This window comes from Mesoplodon bidens (assembly GCF_964165515.1).
Source record: "Mesoplodon bidens genome assembly, chromosome: 6".
Taxonomy (NCBI): Eukaryota; Metazoa; Chordata; class Mammalia; order Artiodactyla; family Ziphiidae; genus Mesoplodon; species Mesoplodon bidens.
This window is the reverse complement of record NC_138162.1, coordinates 97,658,884-97,676,681: the sequence shown is the minus strand read 5'-3', so window position 1 is coordinate 97,676,681 and position 17,798 is coordinate 97,658,884. Positions and strand designations below refer to the sequence as shown.

Below are 17,798 nucleotides of genomic sequence, written 5' to 3'. Positions count from 1 at the left end.
TATGTGTCATACGTAAAAGAGAGATGACTAAAGAGACAATGATGCTAAACAAGTTGGATTTTTCTACTTAAAAAAAAAAGGATAGAGAAAAGGTAACCTTAAAGAAAAATAGATAATGGGGGGTAATTTAGTAAATTACTGGTCTCAAATGCAAGAAAATGCATTCCCCACCCCCTCTTCCCTACTCTCCCTCTTTGGAAGGTTTTCGAATTTACCATAGCCTGGGCCAAATTAGAAAAAGAAATATTATGTGTTGAACTTATGTTTTGGTTTTCCCTATAGATGGGAGAAAACTCCCCCAAATAAGTAAAATGCAGAATATCTTAATACAGTATCTACTTTTGTAACTTAAATTGCTCTTTCTTTCCCATAAAATTAAGTGCAATGGAGCAGAAGTTCTGTGTTTGTCACCAATCCTTTATTGAAACTGGTAACTTACACAGTTTATAATAGAACAACAAAAATAATGTTCAATATATACAGCCTTTGCAATGGACTATTTGACTATACACAAGGCAGGGTGATAACACAGTCTAATCTTCATAATAATTTGTGCACAGAAAGACATCCAACAGTCAACATGTGAACATTACAGTGAAATGACATCACAAGTCCAGTGAAAATTCAGCCTAATACAAAATGTACTATCTATTGCAAATGACATCTCTAAATGCCCAGAGCTTGTTCAGTAGTAATTTTACCCAGAGTCCGAAGCAGAGATTTGTTGTGTGGCTATAAGTCTTTTAAGTGAGACCACCTCTGCAGACAAGTTGGCTATCCCCTGCTTCAAAAACAAATTCTCTGGGTCACAGACTTTGTAACCATTGTCTTTCACTTCGACCACTCCAGTTTTGTAACTATTCTGAGTTTTGCCATTAAGTTCTTTTTGATGCCAGTGTTCGGATTTGAGAGACCAATCTTGAATGTTAGTCACTTGCACTGAAAAGGGAGTGAGAGAAGAATGTACCAGATTGGGGGCATTATGCTTCTCAAGTTCGAAATGTCTCTTAGATGTCATGTCAACAGGCGAAGAAAGTTTTTGCGTGCCATCGAATTCGTGATCGAAGGCTTCCACTTTTATCTGCATGGCTTTGGCTTTAATCCGAAGCTTGTGTGGCAAGGCAGAGGAGTTCACTTCTGGAACTTTAACCACGGTGGCGTGGACACGCTGAAGTTCGACGGGAGAGTGGATTGGGCCCTTGGGAACCTGCTGCTCATCTTCGCCGTCGGATGACTTTCCTACTGCACCTTCATCGGTTTCTGATGTCCTTGGAGAGTTACTGGAGGATCGGTTGACCTGCAGCAGAGGGGGAGAGTGTGAGTAGCCAGGAAAAGAATTCCCCATATAGTTCTGGTACACAGCCGCTCGGTAGGCGCCCGGGTCATCTCTGGGCTCCCTGGCATAGCTCTCCAGTTCCATCGGCTCTTGCTTGATCACCTGGAACTTGCTTTCTGGGCTTCTGCAGCCACTCTGCCCAGGGCCCTCCTGCGAATGTTCTAGCGAAGACACTTCTGAAACATCAGACAGAGAGCTCTGTGGAGAGTGCTTGATGACAGAAATGCAACTGCTGGCCACCATCGAGGGCTCGTGCTCATCCACAAAGGCGCTCACGGTGGATTTGGAAGTCTGGTAGTCTTGAAAATACACAGCTGTAGAATTACTGAGTTTCTGAATCTCCTGGGCATAGGCTGTCGAGCTAATTAAACCAAACTTTAATTTGAGGGAAAGCAGTTCAGCTTTTAAAGTGGCGTTTTCTTCTCCCAGTGCAATGAGCTTGTTCTCCAAAACCAGGTCATTCAGTCGACGCTTCTCCCGAGACCTCTTGGCAGCTTCGTTATTTTTCCGCCTCTTTTCCCAATACATGGCATCTTTCTTCTCGTCGGGAATGAATTCCCGTTTCCTCCGACATGCTGAAGATTTGTTTTTCCCCACGCTTCCTTCATTGAGAAGGAGCTCTTCCCCTGTCGTCAAGTCTTCGGAGACTTCGGATAAGGCAGAATTAAGAACCATCATCTTGTCCACGCTGCTACCAGCATCAAGAGACGCCTGCTCCTTCTTGATGCTCTGCATTTTTCTCAGCTGCATCAGAAACAACCTTAACCTATATATGCGGTGCAGGAGAAGAAGTTATTTCCTCAGTAATCTCAAATGCTTTAAAAACTGCAGTTTAAAATCCATCAATATTCTTCTTTTTGTTCTACCGTCCAGGATAAATCTCTTCGGCTTCTCTCACTGAACGGAGTAGGGTCTTCTAGGTCACCTGCAATACATGAAGAGAAACAGTTATCCATCTGGTAAATATTTATTACCAATTATGTACAAGAAAGTACACGAAGCATTGAGGGTCGATATTTCTGGCCTTCAAAGAGTTTACAATCTTGCAAGGAAACTAAGTACCCAAATACCTATACGGTAAAGTTGTAAAGGACAAGTCCACAGTGAGACCTGTGGTCCAGGACAGTGAGAGAAAAAAACACATCTGCCCCAGGGAAAAACAGAGGAAGACTGTGTTTCAGGAGAAAAAATGGTGGGGTGGGGCATGTGGGGATAGGACATTACAGGAAGGAAATGACAGATCGCATCTGGTTGGTAAGTTTTTAAATAGTACTTGCATCTTGTGGGGCTTCTGAATACTTTTAGATAGCACTTATATCACTGCCAAGCAAACAAGCTCACCTCATAAAAGGAACTTTTCCAAGTAAACCCCTTTAATGTCAGTAAACAAATTCTGTAATTACATGGAATCAAATACAAATGGAGTTAAATTTTTACTGCCACAAAAATAAAAATAAAAGCCACACAAACAACTGAGTTGTAGTTGTTTAATCTCTTATGTGGCTGATGTCACGGTCGTTCTGCCAAGTGACTCAGCACACCTGACAAGGACTCTTTTCAATAAAGCCATCTCTTTTGACGCATTTGTGCTATGAGGTTAGAAATGTTCTTTTTTTTCTGGTTCCTTCAAATTGATTTATCAAACATTCACTTAAAATGGAAGCATCCACAGTGCTTTTTTTGGTCCTGACAATTCTGTCATAATAGATTTCATTGATAAAGTAGCTTCAGACTAAAATAAACGCTTATTATTCAAAAGGATTTTTTTTTAAGTACAGTGCCTTCTTGAAACTTAAAATTATTTTAAACCAAGAGAATGTAATTATGGAAAGAATTTCTTTCCATTTTACTAATTAGTTTCAAACAAAATATAAGAACTCAAAAATAGAACCATCAACTAGCTTCCTTTTCCACTGATGACATATTTATAATCTGAACTTGGCCTGACAGGAGATAATAAATCCATATTAAGTTCCAATAACAATCTTCTCGTGGTCATTTTGGATCTGTCTTCCTGGACAGGGCTCCTCTGCCTAATTTTCCAGTAGGTAATACTTTCATAAAGGAGACATGGTAAGACAACTGTTCATTCGGCACTCTTCCTGCTCTATTAAAAAGATTTAATGTTTTTGTTTCAGGTCTCTCTTTCTTTCTTGTACATAGTTTTATAATGACTAATGACGTTTAATTTTATCAGCTGGAAAAGACTGCCAGCTTCCTGTGTCTTTTCCAGAAGGAACAGAAGGAATGATGTAATAATTTCAGCATCATCAAGAATAAGGTTTAACGCCATGTTTCTGTCCATCAAATTGAGCCAATGGAAACAGTGAGTTGCAACTTAGCAAAACTTGTGATTACAAATACCGAGCTTCCGTTTGTTTTTGAAAATATAGCTTTAATGGGAAATGAAGGCAATGAGTCTGCCACAGCAGGCCGTGATGGTGTAGAAAGGGGAGCTTCCTAGCTATCACTTAGTACACAACACTGCTTCCTATATTTCCAGTTAGGTTTCTTGTTCTGATATGAAAACCCCTTTTCCCTCAATATACTGAATGGATTCTTCCCTCCTGTCAAGAATTTGTATTCCCTAATTCAGTTAAGTCTTCCCCCATGAAATCAAATGAATGTTGAAGCAAAGAGTAAAAATTCCAGTTCCAGGAAGATAATTACATTGAACTTTTCCAAGATGCTTTTTTAAATCTCCACTGTATCCCCAGACACTACTGTTTTTTAAAACATTATGCAGTTCCTTGCACACTATTATTGTGAGTATTTTCTCCACTTGAGACTCTTTCTCTTCCATGCATTTTTTAATTTGTCCCTTCCTTGGAAAAAAAAATTACATTCCTTTTACATTTCACCTCACCTATGAGTTTTTACAGTTACGCTTTTGAAATGCACCACAATTCTGTGTTAGTTACTCTTCCTAAACTTTTCATTCTTTCATCATTTCATATCGTTTCATCATTTCAAACCTACATTGAGTGAGTTAGGACTCTTTTCAATCTCCTGGTCCAAAGAATCGCGCTTGAGTCTAGTGTGAGTGAGGGCGGGCAGGCAGCCCTTGTCACACTGCATAGAGAAAATAACACTACTTCCAACAAAAATATCCCACTTGTCCTAAAATCTCTTAACCCATTTCTTCTGGGTGTCTAAGTACTGTATGTCCACTTTGTCATCTCTACAACTTTGTTGGTACATTCAAAACCTGCAGAAAAATCCCATTTCTTTTCAGTTAATCTTCTTCCTATTTGAATTTCACTGTGTGTACTAGAATCTGGATTCTTCCTTCATCTGCACATATTAACTGCCTCTATGATTCCACCAGCAAATCACCCCATAACGACATTAGGATATTTTCTGTAATATTATTTATCAAATAACCTTGCAGTGTTGAAAAGAGTTTATCAGCAGTGCGAGATACTGTAGAGAGAGGTGCTGATTTTGTACAATGTGTATCTTCTTACATGTTTGTTTTGTATGTCCAACTAGACTGCAAGTTAGTTCAGGGCGCAAATTAATATATTTGTATCCTAGCAACAAACTGAACCTATTAGGTGCTCAACATCTGATTGACAGTCACTCATTTGCCTTATGTAAGAGAACTTTGTGCCAAAAACACTTTGTTGATACATTCTTTTAAATCTGATTATTACATAAATTCTAAAAAAGATATTTAACTTAGTAACAGAGAGCTTCTCTTATTCATTACTTGATTTATTCAATACATATGGAGCACCTACTGTATACCTGGCACTGAGCCAGACTGGGGGCACATAAAGAGGGAAGGAAGAATCAAACTCCCAAGAGTCAAGGGACCCCTTAGTCTTTGGTGGGAGACAGGCTTGTGAATACAGCGCTCATCCAGGGGTGTGCTAGGAGCACCGCCAACAAAGGGGATTGGTGCACATATCACATTGTTTCTGGCTGCACTGCCTTTTTCTTTGTATGGTGATAATAAACACAATTATAACAGGTGCCATTTACTCAACACTGACTATGCAACAGGCACTGTGAACCTGGCCTGTCATTATTTCACTGCCCTCATAAGAACCACTTTCAGATGAAAAAACTAAGGCTCAGAGAAGTTAAGCAACTTGCCCAGTGTCGCACAGCTAGTCGAGGGGCACAGCTCAGATTCCAGGACAGCCCTGACCCCAATCCAATTCCTCTAACAGTACCCATTCCTGCACTGCCAGAGGGTTGTTCTGGTGTGTATCCCTGCAATGCATCTCATTTACATATAGTTCCTTTCTGTGTTACCCTCATTTCTGGGTAATATATCCCCACTTACTAAGTGACTTCGGGGGCAGTAAAGCACTATTAGATGCTGCCAGAACTTCTTTAAGACAACAAAGGTACCATCTGGGACTTTTCTCCAGCTTCCACAGAGTTGTATAGCCTGCAAGTATTTCATGAATTGAGAAAACATTCTAAATTTTCATATCTCTGCTAAAATTTTAATCTCCAGGCAAACCTACATGCTAAAATAAATAGAAGGAAAATAATTATAGCTATTAGCATTGTCACCTGTGATTTTTTGGTACACAGCCAAAATGTATCCATTTTCAACACGGTGGGAGAGGGCAGTTAAAATACAGAAAGACTGGGTGACTTTCCCAAGATCATGCAGCACTAGAGGGCAGAGATGTTGAGGGCAAAGAATCTATTTGTGCCCTTCAACAATAAATTTAAATTAAAGTGAATCGAAAGGTGGTTTACAACGCCTTCTAAAGACATCAGTTTTTATGCTCAACTAACTAATGACTTTATTTCAGACTCCAGTGTTTTCCCTTATGATTAATTTAACAGTCATTTCACCTCTGCCTCATGTTTTCAGATCACCACTAATGCTGTGTTACATCAGTCACCACTAGTTTCCTTTCTGGTGAGTAACTGACACTAAATGACAATTCTATGGTGCTGGGGTGCTCAGCATGATCAGCTTCATTACACACATTAGATAATATGGGTGCTTCTTAAAAACACAAATAAAAGGAGGAATTTAAGAGCAGGAGTCATCATCACATGCTAATGACATATTTTCCCACACCTAACTCGGATATACCATTGCTAATTAATGCTTTTTCATAGTACATCACACTATTTCTGCAGGCATGAGTTATGTTTCATAAACCCAGATTTTAAAGTCTATTTAAGTCAGATGACCTAAATATTGTTTTTAATTAAGATAAATTTGGTTTAGAAAATTATCTAAAAGAATAAAGCTTTACAACACAAATTCTAGTCCAAATTTCTTTTTGAGGAGGGACCTTCTGACTTATGTTTACAATGACAGACCTATATGTTCTCTGGCCGCCAACACATCTCTCAGAGAAATATTGGTGGACAATTCAAACTTCTTACAAAACAAGAAGAGAAGAAACATTTTGTTTCAAGCATCTAAAATCTTACTAATAGCTTAGATGTTAAAATCTACTATGAGAGAAATTCATTATTATCTCTTTAAAGAGATTGCAAATTGCTTCTATTTTATACTTTGATTTTAACATTCCGTCAATACAAGATGAAATACTATTTGATGTGCCCAATGATTTGGAAATATTTTGATAGAACTACCTCATTTTCTCTCTACTCTCTGAATGTACTGTTTACACCCTCAGAGGTATAGTATAGATACCATTAAAGAAAAATATTCTTTTATGTTAAACTACAAACCATCTCTCTACTAAGAAGCAGTTGCTTATTTTTGAGATAAGTGCCATCTTAGTGAAAAAATAAAGTTAATGAATCAATTCACAGCTCTTTAAACTAGTAATACTAGAAAATGTTAACCTACATTTTCTTCCTGTGGGTAAAATCCATGACATGATGGTTTCAGCAAAATGCTTTACTTCTTTTCATGGATGAAAATAAAATCTAGTGGGGAGTGGGGGATGAAAACACTAAGGAAACATTGAAGTTGCATGAGGATTTTCTAAGCAGGCTGAAAAAAATGCTTTTTAAATTAAGAAAACTATGTTAAACCTCTTTAAGTGCCAGTGAAGTGCCTCCCATTAATAATATAATTCTGTGTCTAGTAACACAGACTCTGAAGTCAGAGAGAAATGTATACTTGATCCAGCTATGAACACACACATAAACAGACTTTCACACTTTGCCAAAATCTATCCTATCATAGCAACAAACTGGCCTACTTTTTCTATTCGGGTACTTCTATAAATGAATGTGTCAAAACCAGAGCAATTTTATGATAAATGAAAATATTTCAAGTTTCTTGCCCTTTCATCCTCAACAAAGGACTACTTGAAAATTATATTTAAACTTAATAAATATGATGACAACACTGTATTTTATTATAGCATTGATATAATTTAAGGGATTGAAATATGAAATAGTATGACCTGACGTTCTTTTATAAAAAGAGGCTACTGTTTGTAATCTAACTCTCAATGAAAATATTCTGAAGACTGCTCAGGGCAAATGCATAGACGCTAACACATCCAAACAACTTCAAGGCTTCAGGGAGGGGAACTGGGAGGATGGGGGTGATGAAATACTAATGCCTTATGAAAAATTCTGCATTCATTTCAAAATGGGGACCATTTGTTTTCTTGAAAGTTCCAAAAAGATAATTTATCAGTCTAGCAACTAATCTGAAATCTTAAGGGACATGGGTAATTATGAAGTTATCCAGTTATAGGAAATTCTGCAACAGGTAGGTAATACTAGACTACATGCAACATGGGATAATGATGGGAAAAATGGGGTGCATGCAGAGTTGGCTGAGGAAATGGTATGGTAGGGCAAGGTTTTGAATTTCCCTAATTATACTGAAGAATCATTCCAATTTTCCTCAGCTTGACTTTTTAATTTCTTGTTCACTTTCCTTCCCAGTGAGCAGATGATTACAAATGTCATTTATTATGTGCCTCATGAATAGAAGAAATTATTTTAAATGTTTATTTTTAGTGTTTATTTGAAGGCTACTTAACTCCAGCTTTAGATCCCTGGAAAGTTAATTAATAAAAGACACCATGTTCTGATAACTAAAAAGCTTATAAACATCATTCTGCTTCCAATGAAAATGAGTCCTCAAAGCACAGATTATTACGAAAGGCATCTAGTAAATCCCCACTAAACTTTCTTACCATAAAAACAAGCTAGCATACTCTAATTAAAACCATATGAGAAACAGTAATTTTTTAACTACAAGAAAGGTATTTGTAATGAAATTTGAGAGATAATTGGGGGGGTGGTGGCAATACAAGCTCATTTTGAAACTGGAAAACTCTTATGTAATGTCTGTGATCAAAGGTCAATGTCTTTCGACATTCTTATACAAGTCCAATCTGGATAAAAATCAACTCAAATATAATTTAGAAAAATAACAGGATATCAAACAATGTGTTAACCCTGTGAAATACAGGCATACCTTACAAAAACAAGAAATGAATATTAAAGGAAACTTCAATTACATTGTTTCTGTCATATTTTGAACTGAATCCCAAGTGTGCTCTCATTCCTTAATACAAATTAAAAATAAACAACTTTGAACAGCATCAATGCCATCTGGATTACAATGGAAATAATGAAGTATGTGTGATTTTACTAGGGTAAAAATAAAGCCTCTGCAATATGACTGCACCTTTTCCATTCCATGCTGCAATCACATTCACATCTCAGAACTGACTCTATGGACCAAAGCAAGGTCAACTAGAAATATCCACTCAGCTGGTGAGTCAGGCACATTGCTCAACATGGGAAAGGGCCTGAACAAAGGGTTTTAATTTTCAGCTTGTTGCATCATAGTGATGTTATAATTGCACTTCGCAAAGATAAGTCTTTAACACAGAAAAGGAAATTGTTTCAAAAACTCCAGTGAGCTGGCACTCACACTCAGGGAGGGGACAGAGACAGAGGGTCACCCACCCCCCAATCCCCTTTTCAGGCTCCTGGCCTGGGCTGCTAATCAATTTCTCTTAGTCTCCACTTCCTCATGTCTAAAATGGGGACACTAATAAAACAGTCAACACAGTGCCTGGCACAGGCAGGGTACATGTTTAGCAAATATTAGCTCTTCATCTCATTTCTGAAGAATGAGCAGCATCAAGGAAACGATGATGATGATTAGTTCTAGGCCTAATTTTTGCCTCTCGTAATTCATAGTGAAGCACTGCCCTATGTTGCAAGTGTAAGGGTAAACCAAATGAAATTTACTTCTGTGTTAGTCAAAAGGGCCAACCATCAGCAGCTGGGGCATGTCCTACCGTTTTAACCATACAGGCTGCACACACTCCCTCCCAACACAGCTCATCTGTGAGGTCTAACCAGCCTCTGATCTCAGACTGGAATTTCAGATAGAGAGATTATCCAGGACCAGGAAAACCATCACAGAGAGGTAAAGGGAACTGAAAAAAGGCAGCTGTTTGGCACTTTTTACACCACTCCTGCAACCATCAACTCACCTCTCCCTGCTCCTTTAAACAGTTCCCCCAAACATTAACCCAATGACTTGGGTACTCTGAGGTTCTGCAGTCCTGTCAAGAATTCCCTTCAAAGTAAAATTACCATCAAACGTAATGGCAAATAGTTTTGAGAAAGAAATTAATCATTATTAGAACAAAAAAGTACAGTATTTCAAGAAGAATCTTTTTTTAAAGATTTTTTTGATATGGACCATTTTTAAAGTTTTCATTGAATTTGTTACAATATTGCTTCTGTTTTATGTTTTGGTTTTTTGGCCCCAGGCATGTGGGATCTCAGCTCCCTGGCCAGGGATGGAACCTGCACCCCATGCATTGGAAGGTGAAGTCTTAACCACTGGACTACCACAGAAGTCCCAAGGAGAATCATTAACTATAGGCTTAGTTCAAACTTTATTCCTTATTGCACAGAGACTTAGGCAGTGAAAAATGAAGGTGAATACCTTTATTAAAAAAGTATGTATATATATATGTGTGTGTCTATATGTGTGTGTGTGTATATATATATATATATATATATATATATATGTGTATATATACATATATATATATATATATATATATATATATATATATAGTTCCTGGTCACTTTTACAGGAAGCATTTACTGAGCTCCCCACAAGTGCCCAGCTAAACAGGTTTTATTCCCTCAGTTTACCCTGGAGGCCTATGGAAATCAGGGCAGTGCCCAAGATCACAGGCTGGGGCCTGGGACCCAGCTCTTCTGAGCCCACAGCCTGTGTTCTTATTTAGCACTTCACTGTTTCCTAACTACTGACTGGCCTGAAACTCAAGAGAGAAACCATTAGGGATGGGGTGTAGGATTTGATCCCACAGAAGCCAACTTTTCAACAGAGCACTGCGCTGATGCCCTTTCAGAGAACATCTGTGACGCTGCCCTGAATTCACTGCGATTTACTGCATGAGCACAGCCTCGGAAGACTTATTGCCAGGATGAAAGTACTACAGTCTTATATAGCAGGACAGCGGCATCCACACAAGTGTTTTGATTTTTTAAAATTTTGAACTCGGGGGATTTGAGTTCTCTCTACTCTAGCCTTTGACTACATAGACTAAAGGTTCAAAAAAATAAATACATCGACTCGACTGGCTACAGTCAAGATGGGGTTCTCCTCGTCACCACCACCAATAGTGGACCTCCCCTCCCCCCAATTTTTGTGGTGTGCTGACATTTGGAGGTTTTCTTAGGTCTTTTTCACTTCACGAGAATCAGAAGCCCTCGGCTCCGACATACAATGAAGCCTCCCCGAACAAAGGTTCCTGCGGTGCTCAGAAGCTCAGCGCGCAAAAAGCAATAAGGCAGGCCCCTGGAGCTGCGGAGCGGCCTCGCCCTGGGTCCCTCCTGTCCCTCCCGCTCTCCTGGCTCCCCTCCCGCCGCTCCGGCTGCCCTCTCGTCCTCCCCCTCCCTCCTCCTGCCCAAGCGAACCCAGAGCGCATCGCACTCTCGGGTCCCGGGCGGTCCCTCGGCGCCCCCCAACGCGCCTCCCCAGGACCCGCCCCCGCCGGGTGGGCGGCGCAGCGGGGCCTTGGCGCCGCCAGGACCCCCGCGCCAGAACAAAGGAATGTGAGGAGGGGGCGAGGAGGAGCAGCACAGGCCGCCCTGCAGCCCCCGTCCAAGCGCCGCCCAAGGGCGCTCCCTGCTGCTAACCGAGGTCCGCGCCCGCCACCCCCATATCGCCCCCAGACCCCAAGGGCCCGCAGGAGGGAGGGGTGGGCCGGGAGGCGAGGGAGCACCCCTGAGGTCGCGATCGGAAGGTGGCGCTACGCGGCCCCCTGCAGGCCCGGGGCTCCCGGCCTGCGCTCCAAAGTAGGTCGGGGTCTGACATTCGGGGCCTGGAGCAATATTAGCTTCTTGGAAAGCGACTTCAATTACTTGGGGTAATAAATTTGTTCCAGAGGTGAATCTCTGTAATACGTCCCCTCCTCCGACCCCTCCCACCGAAAACCGTCCACAACCCTGCTTTTTAGTTATTTTAATAGTACATTAGGGGAAAACAAATCTGACATACACACACCATCATATACATATATTCACATACACACTACGTAAGAGTCCAGGACAAATTTAAAATCTGGGTACATTATATATTCATATAATCCTCACACGAATAAAACTAGGACACCCACCAAAAAAATACAATCTACTAACCTATATCTGTTTCCCATAAATCATATCTGGTCTGGAGAAAATAAAAATACGATGTGAAACAAATACTGTGACCCCATTCGCTGTTGTTATTTACAAAAGCCAAGACCAGAAGATGACACTCGGCCATCCCCTGCTGTTCTCAGGGAACAGCACTTTCCTAAAGTGTCCTTTAAAAAGATAAATGGGAGTCAGCATCCAGCAAGTCACCGGGCTCTGCGAAATGCCTTCCTAAAAATACAATCTTATCAAAGGTCTCCGAAGGCGTGGAGTTAAAACTACAGCAAATGGCCTTGAACTTGTATTTGCACACAGCTCTGGAGAAAACGCCAGAAATAGCGCTGTGAGGCCACAATTGTTAAAATGTGATAGGGCTAAATTTAGAAGAACGCACATTTCATTTAGGGCAAAAGACACACATTCGGCTGCATGAGCAAACTCAATGCTTACCCAGTTGTCTACTTTCCTGTTTAAAATATCCTTTAAAAAAAAAACTGTTACAGTGACATTTTAAAGACTGAGATCGTCCTACTTTCTTTGTAGCAAGATTATAAAATCACGTAATTAGCTCCCTCTTCCTGTGCTCACTGCCAGCAAATTCGTCCGTTACATAATACAACATTTCCAGGAAACTATTATGTGATCTGTCTTGTGTCTGAAAAAGCAATGACAATAAGGTGAGAAAAAGGGCTGATCGAATGGAATGCATTAAAATTAGGAAGGTGGGGAGGTGAACGTCACAATGGTTCGTCCCAGGTTTAAAAATAATAGCTCAGAACACCTAAGGGACGAGCTCGGGTAGTATCCAAGATCAGAATACAAACCGAGGAATTCTTCCTTTTATGTTTTGTAGGAGTGTTTAAAAATACATCTTTTTTATTGGGGACGTAGTATACAGGTAAGTAATGATCCAATATCCAACGCGGCGCTAAAATTACCAAATCATTGCACACGTACGCGCACATTCCCACATCAGCCCGTAATCCTTGCCAATATTTCACTGTGGGCAGATTATGCAATGTATGCAAGTACAAATCCCACAACCTCCCCGAGCGCTGGTAAAACACGCTGACGACAAACAGGGTGGAAAACGTCTGTGCAGACTCAGCCCCGGACACAAACAAACGCAGCGCAGGCATTCTCCGAATGCCGTCACCATTCACGCTACCAACGCTCTTTCTCAACGAGAAAATCAAGACTCTTCCCCATTACTCAGCTCCCCTCCTCTCCGCCGCCGCCAGCCCCGCAGAAGGGACGAGAAAGGAAAGAGCGCTGCCCTTCCCCACGAGAAGGCTCAGCCTCGGCTCAGCCTCCCCGGCGCACTTCTCTATCAAAACATCAATTTTCCTGAAATCAGGAGACATTATGCAACAGCAGCGGGGGGAGCGCAAGCCAGCCCGGACTACGTGCCGGAGCGAGGGCGCTGCAATCAAAGCAGCCACCTTAAGGTGGCGAGTCCCCTCCTGACAAGGCAGCAAAAGTTTATGTAATGAATGCCCCGCGCACACTCGCAGCCGCCGGCCAGCCCCGCGCACAGCCGAACCCCGCGCACAGCCTGGCCCGCGCCCCGCGCCAGGCGGCCGCGCGCCCCGGGAGCGGGCGGGGAGCGGGGCACCGGGCCCGGGCCGGCGGTGGGCGGAGCGCTTACCGTGTTCCTGCTCTCAGGGCGGCGAGCTGGGGTGGCGGGGAGAAAGAACGGGGGCCGTGAGCGAAGCCGGTGGCTTTCGGGGATCGGGGTCCGGCTGGGCCTCTGGGGCAGCAGGCGGAGGCGAGGGCGCGGCGCGGGAGGCGGGCGGCGCGCCGGGTCCGCGGGCGCCGTGGCCGCGCCGGGAGATGTGTGTTAGTAGGTCAGTTCCGAGCGCGGCGCTACGTCGCCGACCGCCAGCCCGCCGTGACGGGCGGCCCCGGCCCCAATCGCCGAGCCCGCACCCGCCCCCAGCCCGCCTCCAATGGCCGTGGCCAGCGGAGGCAGGCTCTCCGAGGCCCCGCCCTCGACCCGCCCCCGCCCACTCCCCCTCCCGGCAGCGCCACCGGCAGCCCGCGTCCTTTCCCGGCCGCGGCCACCGCCGCCGCCCGAGCGCCGGGACGCCCAGCGCCCAGCGCTCCGTGCCCCGCTCCAGGGTTGCGCAACGGCCGGCGCGGTCGTCTCGACCGGAGCGAGCATGGGGAGGGGCCCGAGACCCCTGCCTCACCGTCCCGCTCCTCTCACCGCCTCCTTAGCCCTCTCGGTCACCGAGGTGCCTCTCTGAGCCCAGCGACCCTCGCTCACTCGCAGAGGCGCGCGTTTCGTCTCCCCGAGCGCGCAGCCGACCAAGCTACCTGTTGCCGACCGAGTGCCGGGCTGAGGGCCGCAGGCTGCCGCGGCCCGGGCGTGGCAGGGACCTCCGCCTTCCCCCTCCCCTCACACTCCAGGAGGACCCCTCCTCCTTGGGGTGGGCGAGAGGGGAGGCGGGGGCGCTGGCGAACGGCCAGAAGCCGGGGCGAGCAGCAGAGGGGAGGGGGCCGGGCGGCCGTTCAGAGCCCCGCGGTGCTGCGTAGGCAGAGATTACAAAGCCCGGCGCGTCTCCCCTGAGAGCGCGACTGCCCGGAGAGAGGGGGCGGATGGAGGGAAGAAAGCGCAACGCACGAACACCGCCCCCTCCACTATTAGGACGAAGATGATGGCTGCAAAGTTGTTGCGTAAGACGACTGGCAAACCAAGCTGGCCGATGTCCATCGGCACCCACCGCCCTCGTCCCTCGGCCACGCCGAGTGTGGCTGCCCGGGGTACGGGTCCGCGGGATTCAACCAGCTGGTACGCCCGCTGGCGTTTGCTACTGGGGTTTGAGACGGCCGCTCAGGATCTCTTTTCTTAATCTCGAAGCTAGGAGCAAGTCTGTCATTTCTGCCTCTAACTGGATGTGCTTGTCTTCTCCCCCAAATTCCCGGGCTACGTAAGAGACCTAAAGAAATGGGAGAAAGGGCACCTCGCGGCGACTTAAGTCACAGGGCTAAAGACTGTAAAGGCACGTGGCACACACATGGCGCATTTACAGATAAAGCGGCAGTGCCTGCCTTTGCTAAGGGAGCCATATTCCTGACAGTGACGCACCGACTTGCCCAAACAGAATGTGGCAGGTGCAGAAGGACCTCCTGTCTGCTTTGACTATGCGGGAGCTGGGCTGAACGCCTTCCATGACTTTCCACTTCTTTTTCCTATGATAAAAATACACTTTTTAAAAAAAGAAAAATTTGAACTAAACACCAAAGTAGAGTGAACACCCCCCTCCCCCAGTTACCATCACCAACGTCCATCATCAATAGAAAATATGCTTGCTAGTTTGTCTCCTTTCTATCTTCCCCATTCTCATATTACAGAATTATAAGTACCCAGAGACTGATGCTTAAACATGCTTATCACGTATCAGGTTTCTGGAAGGCTTCACATTTCAAACTGTTCTGCAAGGACAATGTTGTGGTTCAGAACACACCCATGTTCACAATTTATCTGATAAAGTGTAGATTTATCAACAGGGCTCTGAAAACGTAGACATGCAATATGAGTTTTAGCATCTTTTCAAAATCCACCTTTCCAGATGCTTGCCAATTCAAGAAGCACATCTCTGTATGGCTTTTGAGTCAGTCACCTCTATTAGACATTTATTCCAAAGAGTTGACTCCTCTGATGAGAATGAATCCTGATTTTGGTTTATATTTTCCACTTTTCTCACTTTTACTAATATATTTCCTTTTTTCCAAATCCTCACAATACCCATTATAGCTTTGAAAATCTCTCTTAGATGAAACTAAAACCATATGCATGTCAGTTACCTTTTCAGGGTTAGAAATGCAGCTAGTTCCTAGAAATCCAGAGCCACCCAGAGCATACGCCCCGGAAAGATATTCTCCACATTGTTCTGCTTTTTAAATAATTTCATAGAATTCCAGAGCTGTTGTAGAATGAGTAGTAAATGGCTTTATAGAAAACAACTTAGAAATTCAAGAAAGGTAGGTAACATGCTTGGGGTCACCCCAGTTGGTGATAGCGGAGGAATTCTCTGAACCTGGAAACTGGTTCTTTATGCTGAATTTTGAAACCCGATGCTCCTCTAATTACTTGAGGGTATTCTAGATTGTGCCTCTATCATATTTGTGCATCATTTTAAACTGCCATCTTACTTGGAAATTAGGTGAGGTGTAAAATACATCTGTGATACCAACTTAGAAAATAACTCTTTAGCTCCTCCTGGTGATTAGGAAACCACCAAACAATACGACGATGGATCTGTCTGCATGACTCAAGAGGTGGTGTCCAATGTTATATCCTAGAACATTCACAGACTAGGCAAGCACTTGCAGATTAATATGAGTAAATGGAGCATAAAATCTGAAACATAGGAAACAAATTACTCAGGTTGGGGAGGCTTCCAGTAAGACATCAACATGGGCCTGAGTGTAGAGCAGGGTTGCTACCACGTCCCTGGGAGGAGGAGGAAGTGGGGTCTGGTTGAAGTGATGAAGTCAAAACTTCCTTACCCTCAGCTCCTTCCAGTGCTGCGGGGGAGGGATGAGGGAAGAGAAGTTCAGGACCGTGATGAGAACTTCTGGCAGAAGACAATCAACCACATTCAGCCTTATCTGACTACACTACCAACACACTTTCTGATTAAGCAAATATAACACCAATAACTTGAGAGAGGAATGACTAAGAATGTGGCCTCTCCTTCTTGAGATGGGAAGCACCCTACGACTGCTGATGTTTCAAGGGAGAAAATACCTAAGAGGACATATGTATTCAGAAGATTTTACCCTGGGCCTCTTCAGGCAGGGGTAGCTGCAAACTGGGATATCTAATGAGAATTCAGGTTCACTGAATGTGAACTGGGACAGAGAGAGAGAAAATGCCCCATCTAAGGGAGATGGAGTCTGCCCTCTGATGGAGGAGTTCTGCAGCAATGCCCCGGGGAAGAGAGGCATCGGAGGCTGAAAGGCAGGCTCCCTACCTAGTGATCCAGATTGGACAGCTCCACCTCATGGGTTCTAGATAGTGGCTTCTGGATTTCTTTGCAGAAAACTTTCCACAACTGAAAGTCCTTTGGTGACCACTGGGGCCCTAGGGGCAGCATCAGGGCCCCTGTGTCTATGACCCTTGTCTTTCCACTGCACTGTGGTTTTTGAAGCTCTTCTGTCCTTTTATTAAATTTCATGGACAGGAGGTGAAAAAATTCTAGGAACCCATAGGTTTTATTTTAATTAATTAATTAATTAATTAATTTACATCTTTATTAGAGTATAATTGCTTTACAACGGTGTGTTAGTTTCTGCTTTATAACAAAGCGAATCAGCTATACATATACATATATCCCCATATCTCCTCCCTCTTGCGTCTCCCTCCCAGCCTCCCTATCCCACCCCTCTAGGTGGTCACAAAGCACCGAGCTGACCTCCCTGTGCTATGCGGCTGCTTCCCACTAGCTATCTGTTTTACATTTGGTAGTGTATATATGTCCATGCCACTCTCTCACTTCGTCCCAGCTTACCCTTCCACCCCCGCATGTCTTCCAGTCCATGTGTGGACACATCTGTGTCTTTATTCCTGTCCTGCCTCTAGGTTCTTCAGAACCATATTTTTAGATTCCATATATATGTGTTAGCATATGGTATTTGTTTTTCTCTTTCTGACTTACTTCACTCTGTATGACAGTCTCTAGGTCCATCCACCTCACTACACGTAATTCAATTTTGTTTCTTTTTATGGCTGAGTAATATTCTGTTGTATATATGTGCAATATCTTCTTTATCTATTCATCTGTTGATGGACACGTAGGTTGCTTCCATGTTCTGGCTATTGTAAATAGAGCTGCAATGA

General features: G+C 43.5%; 1 protein-coding gene across 2 annotated transcripts; it reads right to left on the bottom strand.

Annotated features, from left to right (window-relative positions):
* Positions 1-404: 404 nt before the first annotated feature.
* Positions 405-14,547, bottom strand: NFIL3 (nuclear factor, interleukin 3 regulated). 2 transcript variants are annotated; one of them, XM_081238339.1, is made up of 2 exons: positions 14,270-14,547; positions 405-2,261 (listed from the first exon to the last, which is right to left on the bottom strand). In XM_081238339.1, exon 2 carries the CDS (start codon positions 2,084-2,086, stop codon positions 698-700), a length of 1,389 nt encoding a protein of 462 aa, XP_081094465.1. In that variant the 5' UTR covers positions 2,087-2,261; positions 14,270-14,547; the 3' UTR covers positions 405-697. The 2 variants fall into 2 exon arrangements, with proteins under 2 accessions (XP_081094465.1, XP_081094464.1); XM_081238338.1 differs by lacking the exon at positions 14,270-14,547 and adding an exon at positions 13,599-13,845.
* Positions 14,548-17,798: the final 3,251 nt, after the last annotated feature.

Excerpts from the sequence above, each read along its gene's own strand:
- NFIL3 (XM_081238339.1), bottom strand. The coding sequence starts at position 2,086 with ATGCAGCTGAGAAAAATGCAGAGCATCAAGAAGGAGCAGGCGTCTCTT.